This window comes from Aulonocara stuartgranti (genome assembly GCF_965226115.1).
Source record: "Aulonocara stuartgranti genome assembly, chromosome: 9".
Lineage (NCBI taxonomy): Eukaryota > Metazoa > Chordata > Actinopteri > Cichliformes > Cichlidae > Aulonocara > Aulonocara stuartgranti.
This window is the reverse complement of record NC_138960.1, coordinates 17,396,442-17,413,610: the sequence shown is the minus strand read 5'-3', so window position 1 is coordinate 17,413,610 and position 17,169 is coordinate 17,396,442. Positions and strand designations below refer to the sequence as shown.

The window sequence follows — 17,169 nt, the reverse complement described above, 5'->3', positions numbered from 1 at the left end:
ATAGTGTCTGAGATACCCAGCAGGTGCCTGAATAAACCCTCTAATAGAGCAATTATTCTCAAACAAAAGGTCACCTCAGGCGTGACGACAGGCCCGGAAATCAATAAAGCTTCCAATTATGACCGAAGCACTGGGCCTATATTTGGTCTGCGGCTGCCAGCCATCCTGGAGAAGATCAGATTTCAGGGAACCCTCATTCCCCCAGTACGTCTTTGTGATTAAGTTACCAAAATTTATTTTAGGATTCACTGCCATGGCACCTTTAAAAATGCATAAATGATTCAGGCCCTTATGAATTGGTCTCCTTTTTGAAAGCTGATCCCTACAGAGTCCTGCAGCCGTTTCTCAGCTCACTTAAAAGATTACAATTTTTCTTCAACAGAAATGTTTAATCCTTTTCAGCCAGCATGAGAGTGATCCCAGAAGAGACTGAAGTCTTGAAGTGAAACTTGGGTGTTTTTGTGCCACCGCCATTCCTACTGCCTTCTAATGTCGATTTAAAATAGAAAATCATTTGGGAAGTCTTACTTGGGTGGTTTCAGGCGGCAGGAACAGATGACCTGTTTAGTTGCAGGTGCTTGTTGCTTTTGTGTGTTTAGCTTGTTTCATTTGGAGAGCACATTTGAAGACTGATTAGCAACTTTCTAATACTGTAAGTAGTCTGCGTGATCACAAAGAATAGTAGAGCAGATTTAAAAGTTCAGTTTAATAATGGGCACCCTTTTAAGGCAGTTCTTCAGTTTTTTTATAACTGCCTGCTCACCAGCCTCAACAGAACTAACAGAAGGCACCATATTTTATAACAGTTTATATTGTAGAAAGAAAAGTGCTAATATGGTGGCAATATAAATGTAAATGTAGATTTTACCTGACTACACCAAAGGAAACTTAGTTTGAATGAAGATGTGGGGTTATTTTTTTCCCCATTACTAACCATATACTTCTATTACAGTGTTATTTGCTGATCTGTTAGAGCTAATCTATATTGTCAACCATATTTACTAGCTAGCTTGGCACATGTTTTAACAGATAATAGGTTGCATTAAGAAAAGTTTCTAATCATTGTACTTGAATGTAAGTTAACCAAAAGGTAATTGTAAGCCAAGTAGTTGTAAATTCTAACAAATCAACATACTTAATTACAGCTCCTCTGTTTAAAATTTGCTGTGGAGGCATAATTAGATGACAAATTGACAAAGCAGCATCGATGACTTCACCCTCAAGTAATTGGCATACACTATTGACTCCGGTGCAAGAAGCATTATGCATGAACAAAAATCTTGTTAACTATGTTTTTTTTCTTTGCATATTGACATCGGCAATACGCATGACTGCATATAACTCCCAGATCACTTGAATGTAATTGAACACCTTGCACAAAAAGGCTATCTTAAGCTTTCTCTGCTACTAGCTTTTCTCTTTTACCTCCCTCCTGCCCTGCACTTTAATTCTTAACCTACCTTTCAATTCTCCTCTCTACTTCTGCTGCACTCTATATTGTAGTGAAGGGAGAGAGGAGAGTCATACAGCCCAACTCAATGACAGGCAACTCAGATTTCTGAAAACATTCTTGAGGCTGCAGTGCAGTATTTGCCTCCTGTCTCAGACAGTAAGATGTGGTTATATGCAACATGAGCTTTTCTCCACATTTCTTCCATGTTTATGCCAATAGTTTGAGGAAATAATTAGCACGGGAGATTATGTACTGAAGATTGCACGAGTATACATAAATATTGCTATAGTTACCAGCTAAAACATTAAAGCTGCTGACAGATGAAGAGAATAATATTGATCTTCTACCTACGACTGCAGTTGTCAGTTGGTGAGCTTTATTAGACATCTAGTAAAAAGTCAATTCATGAAGTTGATGTGTTACAAGCAAGAAAAGTGCATGCGCAAAGATCTGAATGAGTTTGACACAGCTCATCTTCAGCTTGGTAGATGAGTGGACTGGAGTACGTCGTGAAAACAGCGAGCCTTGCAGGGTAATATCTACTGGAAGATTTCTATGGAGCCAGAGACAAGGCAATAGGTGTCAAAGTCTCACTGAGGTGAATCGGGAGCAAAAGCTGGCCCATGTCATCCAGTCTCACAGAAGAGCTACTGTAGCACAAATTGCTGAAAACCTTATGATGGATGGGTGTCTCACTTTTTGGTGCATGACTCACACAAGTCAGCATGCTCATGCTGAGGCTTCTACCCACCCAGCAGTAAGATTATTAAGATCTTTTTTAATCCAGGTAAATAGAGAAAAGCTAGATACAGTGACACATGTTTTTATGCCCTCTGAGTTGGATTCTTGTGATTCATTTACACAAGCTATGGCTTGTACTATACCTATATAGTATGCAGAAAGAGAACACATCATTGGTTACCCTTGATTATTAATTTTAAAATTGATTCTAAGATTATCTAAAAATCTTCTAAAAAAGGTCCTCAACCAAGGCTCTGCTGGCAAACCCACAATCTCAGATGAGGACTAGGGCTGGGCTATATCATACCGTTCACGGTAATACCGGTGTAATTTTGGGCAACGATAGGAAAATGAAATATCGCGATAGAATATGGGTAAAACGCGCATGCGGAGTGCCTATGTTTACAAACGCATATGGCGGCGACGCAGAATGAGAAGAGCGAAAGTGGATCGTTAAATGAAACGGATGAACCAGAATTGGTTTGTAAAAATGCTGCAACTTCAGTGGTGTGGAACTGGTTTAGCTTTCGTCCGTCAGATACACAACAAAGCACTATTTTTGGTAGAGCATGCTAGCGGGCCGTCATTATTACTGTGTTTTTTGGAAAATACGGCACACTTAAAATCAATCCTTTGATTTTTCTGAAAATCGACAGTGCCCCTTATAGTCCCATGTGCCTTATGTATGAATTCTGGTTGTGTTTGCTGACCTCGAAATGATTTTATGTCGTACACGGTGCTCGAAAATCTGTCAAATGTTTTAGTATGGCTTTGCTAAGCTACGAAGCCGCACCGCTTGATGGATTGTCGGAGCTTTACGGCTATATTAGGCAGGTGCCTCACGGAGTGATACGTACTGTGCTTCAACCTAATATTACCATGTTGCGTGTGTATAACCTCTTTTTAAGTTTTGTGGATATTATACATGGTTATGCTGAGGATATGTCGGCCAGTTTCCACTGGAAATGCCTTTTGGTTAAACTGTCAGCAAGGCATTTGCATTTGCACTGTTACATTTTTATATAACTTTAATGCACATAAAAAAACAGCTGCTTGTTTAAGTGAAAATACATTGATGGGGTTTTTTGCACTAATAAAGTTGTGGAGTTGTAAAGCATTTTGTCTAGTGTCAATTATATCGTCAGTTATATCATTATCGCAAATTTTCAAATGTATATCGTGATAAATATTTTTGGTCATATCGCCCTGCTCTGAGGACTAGGAGTGATTGGGCGTTTTTCACCAGGACACCCACTCTTTGGAACAGAGATCAGATTGGGTGCTTCTTCTCATCGTTTAAACCCCTCTTAAACAAGCCGTTAAACAGGTATACCTAACTGAGTGGGCTTGTCGCAAAATATTGCAGCACGGCAAGAGCATGGCTAGGCAGCAATTATGTAAGCATGAAGATAAACATATAGGTGAATTCTGTGGTTAAGCCCAATAAAGAAATCTATTTTAACAGGTGATGTTAGCTTAAGAAGATGGGTCTGTCATCATAGACACTCTCTACAGATGTACTGACTGAATAAATACTGTATACAGTTAGAACAAATTGCTTCCTATAGAAGTCTGTTTTCAGTCTTGAGCCTAAACTAAACAAACAACCTCTCAGCTCGAGCTTTGCAAATGCTGCATATTAGTGCGAGTAGTACTAAACTATTTATGGTAAAACTCATTGTCTTTTGTTTTTCGCCATCATCAGTCTTCTACAGTGGGGGAAAAAACACAGCTCGTTTAGCAGACGGACACGTTGTCTTCTTTGTAAAGAGACTGACCACCATTTCTGTCTCTCCGTTTAGATGTGATGTACTCACGGAGGCTAATGCACACATTTCTCTTCTCGCCGACATTCTCGCTGGAGACACTCATCGACCTTTTTTCCACTGTAGCTTGACAAGAGAGCAAGCTGCTCGCCACTTTTCAGAGACGAGAGCACTTTCTCTGGGCTATTTTCAGGTAAAGGCAGCAGCAAGGTAGACGGTAGAGTGAGGAGGGGGGGAGAAAAAGGAGGGCAGAGAATGAATGTTTTGTTCGTTATTGAAAAGTACATTTATCTGCAATAGTGCTTCAATTGGATTACTCATTATATTGTACATTTTAAAAAAATGCACTTATAAAATATTTCATTTGGTGGTTTATTTGTACTTTGTGTTCATGATAGATTGTGCAACCAAGACACTTTCAATACATGTTTAGAATTCCAAATTGTAGTAATGAGCCTTTCAAAATATAATTTTACTGGACTTGAGAGGGAAAATTGAAGAGAAGCTGAACATGATGCACACACACACATTTGGATGTGACTGTTATTTCACTCAGACTTTTCTCTCACTGCATCTGGTCAAGTCTACTGCCTCGCAGCGAATCCTCAAGTCTCTGCATCAGAGCTCATTAGCTGCAGCCCACTAAGCATATCTGTTAAAGCCTGCTGCTTCCTCCATGTCCTGCATTGCCACCACAGTGCTGGCATACCTGATTTTCTTTTTTTTTTCCTCAATGAGTGCTTCGATGGTGGGCCTTGGTGGGGAATTATCCTTATTTCAGTGCATTCTCCTCTCCAGTAATAGTCTGCTCGACAACTGAAGTGCCCGCCTCAAACTAAAATGTCAAGGTGCGTATCTGAAAAGACGGTGTGAATAAAGTCTTTGGAGAAGGGTTGAGCTGTATTGACGGGGATGGCTCAGCTACTAAAGTAAAGGCTTGTCATTATGATACCTGGCAAAGAAATTGGCCTCATGATTGTTTTTCAGGTCTTTTTGTTTTCTACCTTTTAATTTCTTCCTCGCTGTCCAAATCAGAATTTTACTTTCTACCAGAATTTATACATTCATGGTTCACTTTATCAAAAAGACAGGTTTTTATAAATATTTTCTGCTCTTTAACTTGACGCCAAGGAAGCCAATGTTTATGTCTGCTGTGAAATGTAAAAACCACAAACACGTGTTCATTTAGAAAAAGTGTTAGTCAGTGTTGTCTGTTTAAACCCTGGCTATTTGTTTGCATATGGATGACAGAGAGGAAAGTGTTTCCTTTCAAAGGACTCATTTAAAAGGAGCCTTTTTAATTGTTGTGTTTCATAAATTCCTGCTGACCATAAATTATTCATAAGCTTTGCAAATCAAAGGCGAAACCAACATAAAGAGTCTTAGTAAGGTGTTAGCCGCTGCGTGCTGCCAGAAGAGCTTCAAAGCTCCTTGGTGTTCACTTTGCAAGTTTTCACTGAATAACGGAGCCTCTGCATCCCCTCAAGGGTTCAGGTTTCTCTTTTAGTTTGCCACCCGTGTATTTGTTGTTGTTTTTTTTGTTATTGGTTTTTTTAATCATTGAAAAATGTGCACCAAAGTACAGTTTATGTAGTTGTATGTAGTTAGCAGTTCGCTTCTGCTGTGCTTTTTTTTTTCAATTTCAAATAAAGTTTTAATTTGCCATATTCTGTTATACCTCCCGATTTAGTAGAAATATTGATAAATGGACTTTATTTATGTAAGGCTCTTCTAGTGTTATCACCCAATCAAAGCACTACATTACATTGTGGAGGGTTGTGCTTCATGTACTTAATGTTTCTATCGCTCTCCGTTGTCAGCCTCTATTCACCCTTCAACTATTGCTACTACTAACTTTTTTGTTGTTGGTCTTCTTCTTTTCCCGGTAGTTTCCATTTCTATTTTTAGTTATTTTACCATGTGGCCTCACAGTTATCAGGGAATGCTATAGGGTGATGGAAGTGATGTTGTTTTGACTGCATATTTGCACAATAATTTTCCTTTGAGATTGCCACCCAGTGGGTTAAATACTTGCATAGTGAAAGCACGACTCAAACCAAAACAATCTTGACATCAGTGGTAATCACTGTGTTGCCACCACATTGTACAATCAACATTCCTTTCAATAATAATAATAATAGGGTGAAGGAAAACAGTTGCCTGTTGCTTGTTTAATCACAAAGGATTGACACAGGGAATAGTTCTTCTGCTGTTTAATCAGGATGTTATTCAGGTTCCCGCAGCTGAAAACATTTTTGGAGCTGCCCAGTGCAGTTTTCATTTCTACTGACTGCACTGAGCAGTAAGCTGAATACACCGGGGTTAAATGCCTCGCTCCCTTCGTTGTTGGTAGTATTGTTTAAGGTCACGAGGTCATTTTCAGTGTACTGTCTGTACCCGGTCTTTTTTGTTAGCAGTTTTGAGGCAGCAAATTGTCGGTTTGATACTGAGGAGTAGTTTGCTCATATTGCCCAGGCATTGTCAAGAAGACCAAGACACCCACACATTCCAGATGAGTTTCTTCTGAGCATGAAGCTCATAAGAAATGATTCAAATTATTTCCAGACATGGTTTGTTGGTGTGGTTTTGAAATTGTTTCTTTTGGGAGTGTTCTTTGTTTTGTTGTAGAAAAGTACTTTTTTAAAATTGCTTTGAAATGAATCTCCACATCATGGTATGAACTCTTGCACTGCACTACCCAAAAAGCATTGCAGTATAATTGGCACGTTAGTTATCTGCTTATATTTGCCTTCAAGGTATTATGGGCAACGTGGCTGCAAAATGTGCTTCAAGCTATACGTTTATACATTTTATTAACATATGTCTAAATTTCTCAATATTGTTTTTTTTTTGTCTTTAACCTGAAACTAATGGTGGTTTTAAAATGAATTACACATTCATATTATTGCATACACATCATGCTGTGGCACTGCTCAGAATTTCTTTACTTTACTCCCGAGTACATGTGCTCTGCTCGTTCACAGCTTACTGATCAGCTCCTAAGTACCCACCTTTATATATCTGCTGTAAACAAACCACCCAGCACAAAACAGCGGATTACTACTACTAGATTCAATATCAACCTTTTTCAGACCTTGACAAAGCAAGGGTATATTTTCTTAACAGAACGTACAGTGTCAGCATGGCTAGTTGGTGCTGCAATCCCTTTGCTGTGAGATGAATATGTTGGTCTCTAAGGACTGAGACAGAGGCAGTGTATGTTTATTTTTTTCGAAGGAAAAGTGCAGTGGCTCGCACCATACCGACCACAAAGACAGAGCATTGGATTATGCCATTGGAGATGTTTGTTGTCTGTCTGTTCAGTTTTTATTTTATTTTATTTTTGACCATCTTCCTTCTTTCCACGGTTGTAAATCCACACTTACTGCACACCTTGTTCTCTGTGTAGAGGGAAATTATAGAATTTGCATTGACTCATTTTAAGTCTGCTACAAGTAAATATTTTATACTCACAATGAGAATGTCTTTCCACTACAAGAAAGCCTTTTTTTTCTAAATTTTTGTAATTCCAGAACAACCAAAGAAGCTTTTTTTCTAATGTTGTAGTAAAGAACTGCTGACCATATAAAATAGTGCATCTATATTCTATAGATTTATTCAACAGAAACATCAGTAGAAGTAATATTCTGGTGAATAGTACAGCCTTGGCTTTAGCAGTACTCTTGTAGGATTTTCCAGAGCTGTTCTGCATTGGATTGCTGCCAAAGTCCTTCATCCAAGGCTTTTTGAGACTTTCCATGAATTTACTGGCCTTTTAAGTTATCCACACTATTTTGGTAAGTTGTAAATTTGGGGTTTGACTTTGCCATTTTGCTGATGTGCTTAAGCTTATTATTCTGGTAAAAGGTCCTCTTACACCTCAAGTTTTGGACAGATTCTTTGGACTAGTTCAAGCACTTTTGCTGTAAATATGGCTCTGAATTCATTGCTGAATTTGGTATTCTTCTCCTGAAAAGGTGGTTTGCACCAAATGGCTATTTTTTTGGATTTGAAAAAATAAAAACAAGTGCATGCATCAAACACTTATATGCTGTAGTTCCTGACACCTGGTGTGGCCATTTTTCTTTTTCTTTCTTTTTTTATTGTAGTACATGTCATCGGCTTTCCTTAGAGTCAGATGGTGTATTTCAAATCATTTTGAGACCTTCCAGACTTGGCGATCCATCACCATTTTTCTTTGCTTTCTTTGTCTTTGAGAGGTCTTATTTATGTGAGTGATAGGTGCTGTCACTCCCTAATGAGAAGCTAATTACTCATACCTAAGTAGATCCTGATCGATATAGGTTTTCATAACTTGTATTTGGTGATTTAAAAATCTGATATTGCGATGCATTGACTGATTATTATAATTATTTTTATTTTATTTTATTTTTTTAAAAATAGACATACAAAACGAAGACATCTGGCTAGCATTTTTATGTGTAATTATATACTCTCCTTGGATTAGCTACTTGTTGTTTGTGTCAATAGTGAAGTTGCAAAGTGCCCTCTGGTGGACAAACTGTGTAACATTTTTACTCATATGGTTTGAAGGGTGTTTCTCCCATTTCTTTACCTTTTTAAGACCTTTTCATTCAGTCATTAGCCATTATAAATAAATTGGTCTACACCTAGTTTGAAACTTTATTTAATGGACGAAAGGCGTGACTTCTATGTACCAGGTTGCTTGTGATAAAAATATGCTTAAAAAGCCAAATAATTTCATTTGCACGTTCTTTTTTTATGTGTGAAAACAACAAGACTACGCAACTTTTTACCCCATGGAAGGATTAAAAGTATCGATAGTCCTGCTCTCAATCCCAGGACTATGGTCAAGTTCATGCTCGATGAGCTTGCTACCTTCAAACAACATGCATCCTGACATGGAGTGAGCTTGCATCTATAAAGACTGCAGGCACTGAGGACTGCTGGCTGGTGATTTTTTTTTCCCACCCTTGATTACATCTGAAGAAAACTGTAGTTTTAGTGTGTTTGCTTTGAATAGAACTGTAAAGAAATCCACATTTACTGAACAAGCAGAAAAGCAAACACAAAAAAACTCAGCATGGCTCGTTAATCTGACTTTGTCTTTGTAAATATTTAAATTAAACATTTTCTATATGTGCATTCTCTCTCCCACTTTCCAGACAAAATATTAATGTCTTGAATTGGATGCTGTACTTTGCCTTTTGCTTAATAATAAAGACATGCTGCCTAAAAAGATACAGACATGGAATCTCACACACCATAAGTGCCATTAGCCTAGTTTAGCCACCAGCCATGTTGTTATTAGTCAATCCTTTTTTCTCACATTTTGTAACAGTCAGCATCTCCTGGATAGGACCATTGGTGCCAGCAGTGGTTAATGTAATGGATAGTTTGTCCTGGAAGGCTTTTATTTGCTGACTCTCATTTTGTTTTTCATGGATGCCCTCTGTTGCATCACTGAGAGTGACGGGCGGTAAGTAGACAGATTTAGGTTGTCTTGCTGTTTTCATCACATATTTACTTATATATGGAAGTTACTTACATATTTACATTTTAGTTTAGTTCCTCACTCTGCTTACACAAGATGTATGAGCTACATAGCAACTATTTCACACATCGGATAATTCTGTGCTTTAGTTGAAAGCGTAATAAGACTATTAACTTAATTGTAAAAACCCCATTCTGAATATCATGTAATACCTTAGTAGCACACACACCACCTGTATTCTGTTTACCGTTTATGACAAAATTGTAACTAAATTGAAAACTACAATAGGCATTTTCTGAGGACAGCTGATATTGGCTGTGAATTATTGATGTATCTGACTAGGGTGCAACTGTGGATCATCAGAGAAGTTAAAAATGTTTAAAATACACATTTGTTTATATTTGACTCCACTCTGCCTGTTAGACATTTATGCAAATTAGTGCATATTTAGTCACCTCTTTTGCATATCTTGAAATTTCAGGACACTTCATCTTCTTAATGTATTAATGGAAAAGTGTTTTTGTGAAGTCTTTTTTCAAATAATGAGTTTTCCCTGTCAGCCAGATATCCTCACGTCAGTATCAATTATGTACACCAGAATTTCCTTTTCACGCCTTTCCATATTCTAAAGGTTTTTGCAGAGGTGTTGTTTGTATTATTCGAAGTCTGATTTATGCAACATTTATTCCTTCCAAAACAAAACATGGAAAACATATTTTTTGATTGTTGGCAGTAATTCCTGATTAAGTTAATGATAAAAATCCCTGCTGTCAAAACCTATGATTCAAGTGTGCCAACAAAATTAAACAAGATGTTTAAGCCTTACAGTTCATTACACTTGTAGCATAGACATGCTCCATTGAATTGAATAAGGACTTATGTAATATTCAGCTATACGATGAATGTTGAGTGCACATACACTGGCCAGTAATTATGAAACAAATAGTCTCACAACCCTGTTAAATCATTCAGTGGCCACTCTTACATGCAAAGCATGCTCTTCCATTCTCAGCTGAATAGCATGAACAACTGGGTTGTGGTAATAACAACAGGTGGCCAGATGGAGGGTAAGCAATGAATTATTTTTAAACTTTGACAGAGTCACCACGGTAACACAACACAAGGGAATGCAAACAAACTAGACAGATTCAAACGAACTATGCAGTTATGTGGGATCCATCACAGCCTCACAACCCTGTTAAAATATATTATTTTTAATGAGATTTACTTATTTTTTGCTGTTTTATTGAGGCCGATATCTATAACTCACTGTATGCACTTGAACTTCCACTGTGGAGTCAGCATTGCTGGTACATGATCATACCCATCATTGTCGCCCTCTCTCACCCAGAGAAACACTGTCTGTATTTGCAAGCATAGAAGCTCTCCCAATCAGATTTTTTTTTTAAATTTCAGCAAGAAGAGAGGTGAATGCAGGTTATTTTATTTTTTCTTCCAAAAAAGAAGACCACACTTGAGCGTGAGACATTCTTCATCATGAGAACACTTCAGCCAAACATTATGCCAATAAAGGAGGAAGGAAGTCTATTCTTTCTACATGAATGTTCATATTTTACTTTGCAAACTGATAAAAAAAAAACAGCAGGCCAGAATACATTAGCCTGGGTAAACATCAACAAAGCAGCAGCCTCTTTTTATTAGACCCCTACGCCTGGAAGCAGTGGGTTGAGGGGCATTTCATTTCGAGAAAGCGAGCGCGTCTGTCGGTGCATATTGTTTCCATGATGGCAATTTATTTTGCCAGAGTAGCAGGACAAGTGTGCATTATAGAATGAAGGCTGATAGATAAGAACAATAGAAAAGATACTTTTCAATTCTTAATGTTGTTGAGAGATGCACTGGCTGTGCTGCCTGGTTGCACTGAATACTAATCTTTCTGGGTGTGGGCTGAGGGGACATGCAGTGTTCTGCAGTGAAACCTTCCCATCCAGCTTTCTTTTTTCTTCCCTTCCTCTGTTTTTTTTTGTATTCTCCACTAACCTCCTTCCACACAGCAGCTCAGATGATTTTGTAGTTACTTTGCAGCTGGGAGCATTCCATGCAAAACACTTAAGTGAGCCTGAGCAACAAAACTGCATCTCATAAAACTCGAGTTGCTGGTGAACAGGCACAGAGTGTTAAGTGACCAGATATTTTCAGTGGCAGACCTCTGTATGGAGTTGCTTGTTTTCCTGTAGGATAGCATGTTATTGATGGAAAGAAGAATATAGTATAACATTAGAAAGCTTGTACTGTCACTGGTTCCTTTGAAATATAGTGCTTTCTCTGTAGACTGACAAAAACCCACCTCTTGTGGACTGCAGGCCTTGAAAGTCGTCAGCAGGAACACAACAACCAAAAGTCATGGGAAACCAATGTTATTAACCAACTTCGAGAGACAAAGGAATGAAGTTTCAGGTATCTGGTTAAACTTTAGAGCAAGTGATTGAGGTGACTACCAATGAAAGTGAAGGACATTGCTGATTGACATGTGGTAAGGTGGTAAATGTTACAAAGGCAACAAGACTCAAGACTGTTTTCTCTCAACTGACAACCAGTTACCAAGCAAAGGGCAAGAAGTGAATGACCTTCTTTGTGCACAGATCTTGACCTTAACCAAGTAGTTGTAGTTGCCAAAAATCTCATCAAATCTTGAAATGTAAGGTATTCACTACTTGAATACTCTTCAAAGACCATCCTCACACAGTCCATCTGGGCAGTGCCAAGTGGACAGTCAGTGTTGAGTCCAGTGAAGTCTAACAAGAGACATCATTTAAAACCTACAAAGGTTAATCACAGATATAATTTTGTCGCTTCCACCCATTGTTTACATTTCCACCATCTTGTAGCCACAATTGGGTATTGTCTCTGGAAGCAGGTTTAACTCTGCATGACTAGAAGTCATTGGGATTTCAAAGCATTCTGTCAATTTTCATAAACCTGTCCTTAGACAGTTAACAAAGCACGGAGGTTGGAAAGTTGTGAGGCTAGCAATTTTTTTTCTTTCTTTTTTTAGGGGGGGTAAAGTTCTGGTCTTTGACAGAAGACTGATGGGAGTCTAGTGCACTAGACTAGCTAATGGGTCTTCACCCAAATTTTACTTAAGATCAGTGTCACTTTGTTACTGTTATATGGACAGTAACCTGTGAATTATGATGAATTCTGAGATGCACGAGTTACTGCATCATAGACTTTCTGGTTTGATATTTGCTGGTAATTTATTTTTGCTTGTTTTGTTTTATTAGGCTTCTCCTCTGCTCAGCTTTGTTCTGTGTACCCCCATCCCCCACCCCCTTTCCATAAACACAGAGCTGAAGAAAGATGCATGGCGAAATCAAGAGGTGAATATAGAAACTAGTTCGACTCTAAATGGCAGGAAACATGCTGTAAATAGTGTGTATAGTAGAAAAGGAGTTCTGCTCTGTGTCCTCAACCATTAGGACACAGGCTTTCATTTAGACATTTATTTTATGTGCTGTAACCTTTTGAAGAATGTGTGTCTAGTCCCCACAGGATAACTAAAAAGACAAAGAACTAGTCTACCCAGTTTTCGTGTTCGTGTGTGTGTGTGTGTGTGTGTGTGTGTGTGTGTGTGTGCGTGTGTGTGGCATATATAGGCTTTTATCCGATCTGTGACACATGGGCCTTTTTATAAGTAAATAATTTTTTTTCAGGAATTTAGTGGTGACAATATTTAGTTCATATTTAGTTTTGCCAATTAAGCACATAGATGGCTGGCGGTGACATGGTCACAGCAACTCTTTGTGCAACTGAACTAAATTTAGTAATTGCATACAATAGCAGAACTGCGTGTACATTCTGTGACAACAAGAATTACCGTATTTCCCGGACTACAAAGCGCACCTGAATATTAGCCGCACAAGCTAAAATCAGGGGAAAATCCTGTTTTGTACATACATTAGCCGCACCTGACTAAAAGCCGCAGGTGTTTCAATGTTGACTTATCATATGTAAGAGAATATGCACAAAGGGAATTGTCAGGAAAGAGATGGCTGTTTGGAGACACACCCCTTTTATTAATATTTTGAAAAACAAGTTATGGGTACATATTTGCACATGTAGTACATAACAGTAACCTACAGCACACCAGAAAAATAGATTCGGACTACCTTTTAGGCTCAGGTGCAGTGACACGGCTTTAACAAGAAGAAAAGTCAGTCATTCACCATCTTTCTCTTCTTCCTGCGCACTAAAACCACCAAAGTCCTCTTCTCCAGTGTCGGAAACGAGCAGGCTCAGGGTGGCTTCGTCATCCACTCTCAGCTTCTTTCCTTCGTTGTCACTTTCAAAACCAAAGAAATCCTCGTTGTCAGTGTCAGAGTCGAACACCCTCAGAAGGGCCGTGGCGGTGTCCTCCTCTCCATCGTGCAGCAGTCCAGCCCTTCGAAATCCGTTGGTGATCGTGGATGTTTTCACACTTTTCCACGCTGTTTGTTTTTCACGCTACTTCGTACGGCACTACGTTGCCTGGCGGACGGACATGTGACCAACATACCACTCTTGAACCCCGATCCTTCCACCAGGCAACGTAGTGCCGTACAACAGCGGAACAAACAAAACAAATCCTCTTACGATATCACAAAAATCATGGACAATCCATAGAAAAGCCGCACCTGACTAAAAGCCGCAGGGTTCAAAGCTTGTGCAAAAAGTAGCGGCTTATAGCCCGACAATTACGGTAATCAATGATTTATAAAAAAAATAAACTCCTTATAGCAGTAACATGTTCTAAATACACATTAACTGGGATTTGCTTTTATTTAACACATGAGGCTTGCTGTCTCAAATGTAGTAACAAAATACAGATAATGGAACAAATGTCAGCTACACGCCTTATTTCGGAGTTTGTCACTCATAATCCATACAGATCCAATTTACCTCAGAAGGTTTGGAGTCAGCACATCACACATTTGCATGCAAGGGTACAGCTTCCTTCACATACTTAGCTAATGTTATGCTGGAACATTTCCCAGGGGTAGCTTTGAATAGGCATCAGTCATTAAAGCAGTAGTAACATAGAATTTTGGAAGAATGACCACAATGCCCAATGTTCTACTATTAGAATAGTCAGGCCAGACTTTTATTTTTCCTCCACTGAAATTCATTTATCTTTAACATGTACTTGTGGCACTGCTGAAGTTAAGAGATGAAGGTAAACCTTTTCATTCGGCAGGTACATTTTGCCTCCCCTGACAGATCTGTAGACACATGCTGCCACAGGAAAAAGTGATGAAATGAGGAGAAACTCTGCTTGTGTTCTTTGCTGTTCTTGTTTCCTAAAGAAGACGTGCGTTGAGACTGACAAATAGACTTTTGCCCTCATGCATTATATATGAGAGGCAAGCAAGAAGGGCTATTCCCTCATGTGTGTGCCTCATCACTTGTTTAGCCATATCATGATGTGTGTATACTATGCAGAGGAGCTTTAGCTATAGGGATAATAACCTGATTCACTCGTACTCTGTTTCCATGGCGATGAGGACAATATTACAGAATAGATGCGAGTAATTGCTTCTTCTTCAGAATGTGCGCTTGCATGTTAAAAGGACATTTTGTCTATGGCTGCAGCAGAAATCATATTTTAAAACACGTGTACGAGTTCCAGGGTATGGTTGGCGAACTAAATGAGATTTCAAATGAGGAGTGTTCAGGTTCCTTTTTAAATGAAGCCAATGTGTAGGTGCCCTTGGCCACTTCATAAACAAATCAATCATTGACATAACCAACTATACAGCTGAGCAACATATTTACAGTTTGGTTCAGAAAAGGTTTTAGTCTATATGGCAAATTACCTTTTCTTAACAGCTGTTAAGAGCGTATGTGGCAGGTATCCATGTTTTATTGAAATATCTGTGCATTAGCTGATAAATTAGCATTCTTAACCTCTTGTCTAAATATGGTCAGGCCAAAATGCTGAAGTTGAAGCTTGAGAATATACCTTCACAAAACCACAGGTACCGTCATGGAGACTGAACCGATCTTATATATACATTCTATGTATTTTCAAATTTTTATGGCAGCCCTATGTCATATACACTGACTCGTCCTGCGGCAGTGTGTTTCTGTGTTATTCTACAGAGATGTGATTTAAAGCAAACTCTGCAGAGAGAGGTCAGCTGGCAGTGGCGCCCTCCCAGCATCTCTTTAATGGACTGGAAGAGATTCACTCGCAAATCAAACAAGCCAGGCAGAAGAAACTCAAGAAGAACATACACACACACACACATGCTAGACAGTTGAAAATGAAGTCCGCTTGAGGAAGATGAAAGGAGGAGAGATTCAAAATCCCTCTGTTTGAAGTTTAAATCATGCCTCTGCACTATGAAACTGGTCTGAAATGACACCTATTAGTCTTTGTTTGCATGAAAAAAATTAGGTTTGTAAAATAAATTGAAACAACTACCTAATAATCATAAAGCAAGTAAATATTACAAAATAATCTGCATTAATGTCCTTTACTTTGTGCTGCATTATGCGATTATATGGTTTTATTAGTGCATGTCATTATATGACCTAATCTAATCCATTTCTTTCTGTGCTTTCTGACCCTAATCTCCATCACTTGCAGTCAAAGCTGTGGCACATAACTTGTGCTGCAGTTTTATTTAATCAAAGCCAAACATGTTTCCTGTCCGCCCTGCTGTCACTGCACGACCTGACTAACTTTACTGTAGAAAGAATCATTTTATAAAAGACTAGAAACTTTTTATTTTTGTTTATGTTTCGATCTTTTCAGCTAATTTCTCACCTTGTTCGCTGTGACAACTATATAGATGTGAATAGCTCACTTATTTATATTGTGTTTAGGCTCAATATTATGCATTCTTTGGACTGTGTCTGATGTAAATGACAGATTGTTGGCATGCTATACATCCCCCCAGCTAATTTATGGTACCTTCTGACTGTGTCGTTTTTTTTTGTTTTTTTTTTAAATGCATCAAGGCAAACTGGAACATTTAGACAATTTTTTTTTCTTTCATTTTTTGGTTAAATCCTGGGCAAACCCCCAATGTTATGTTCCCCAAAGTGGACTAAGGGAATGCAAAAGAACTTAAAGAAGGCATTACAGCATTTTCAGTCCAATTATCTGAGCAATGGTCTTGAGGTTAATTTGAGTGATAGTCTTTCCAGGAAGTCTGCACTTCTGTTTTAGTGAGTGAAATTCTCAAATTTCATGTGAATTGCATTACGTGGATACAGACACCTGGATACAGTCTCCATATAAGCTAAGTGCTGACTGTCTCAATCCTGATTAACTCATGACAGCATCATCCTGTACTTTTAGGTTTTAGCCACAACCATCTCTAAGACTGTCTGTACAAGGGCTCAAAGGGACTCAAGAACTCCTTTTCCCATGGTGTTATAAGTGATCTAAGATTTATGCTGGAAGATGATGTGTGTTGCAATAAACATCTGAATTAAAATACAGAAACTGTGCATGCAGCAATAGCAGTACACAAGACTTTGGTTGACAGATACACTCCTGCACATCACTGTGTTTGTTCAGAATCAGAATTAATTAACTATACTGTCACTAATGCTGGAGGCATTATCATTTTGTCCTGAGGGAGAATACATGTAGCCATGCCCAACACAATATAGTTAGAGCTATTAAAGCAGCAAAAGGAGATGAGCCAAATCGTCTCGTCTGACATAGCATCAAATGAATTGAGCAATTTCTCATTATTTAGAACATTTTTAATGGTCTGTTC

At 38.5% G+C, this 17,169-nt stretch overlaps 1 protein-coding gene across 7 annotated transcripts in view; it reads left to right on the top strand.

Annotated features, from left to right (window-relative positions):
* dpp6a (dipeptidyl-peptidase 6a) overlaps window positions 1-17,169 on the top strand; it is a 267,275-nt gene that overhangs the window by 166,074 nt on the left and 84,032 nt on the right. For 2 of the 7 annotated variants that reach the window (XM_082546444.1, XM_082546446.1), the window contains exon 2: window positions 12,682-12,777. The exons of the other annotated variants lie outside the window; for them this stretch is intronic. In XM_082546444.1, coding sequence (XP_082402570.1) covers window positions 12,682-12,777 — 96 coding nt within the window. The remainder of the gene's footprint in view (window positions 1-12,681; window positions 12,778-17,169) is intronic. 7 annotated transcript variants of the gene reach the window in all.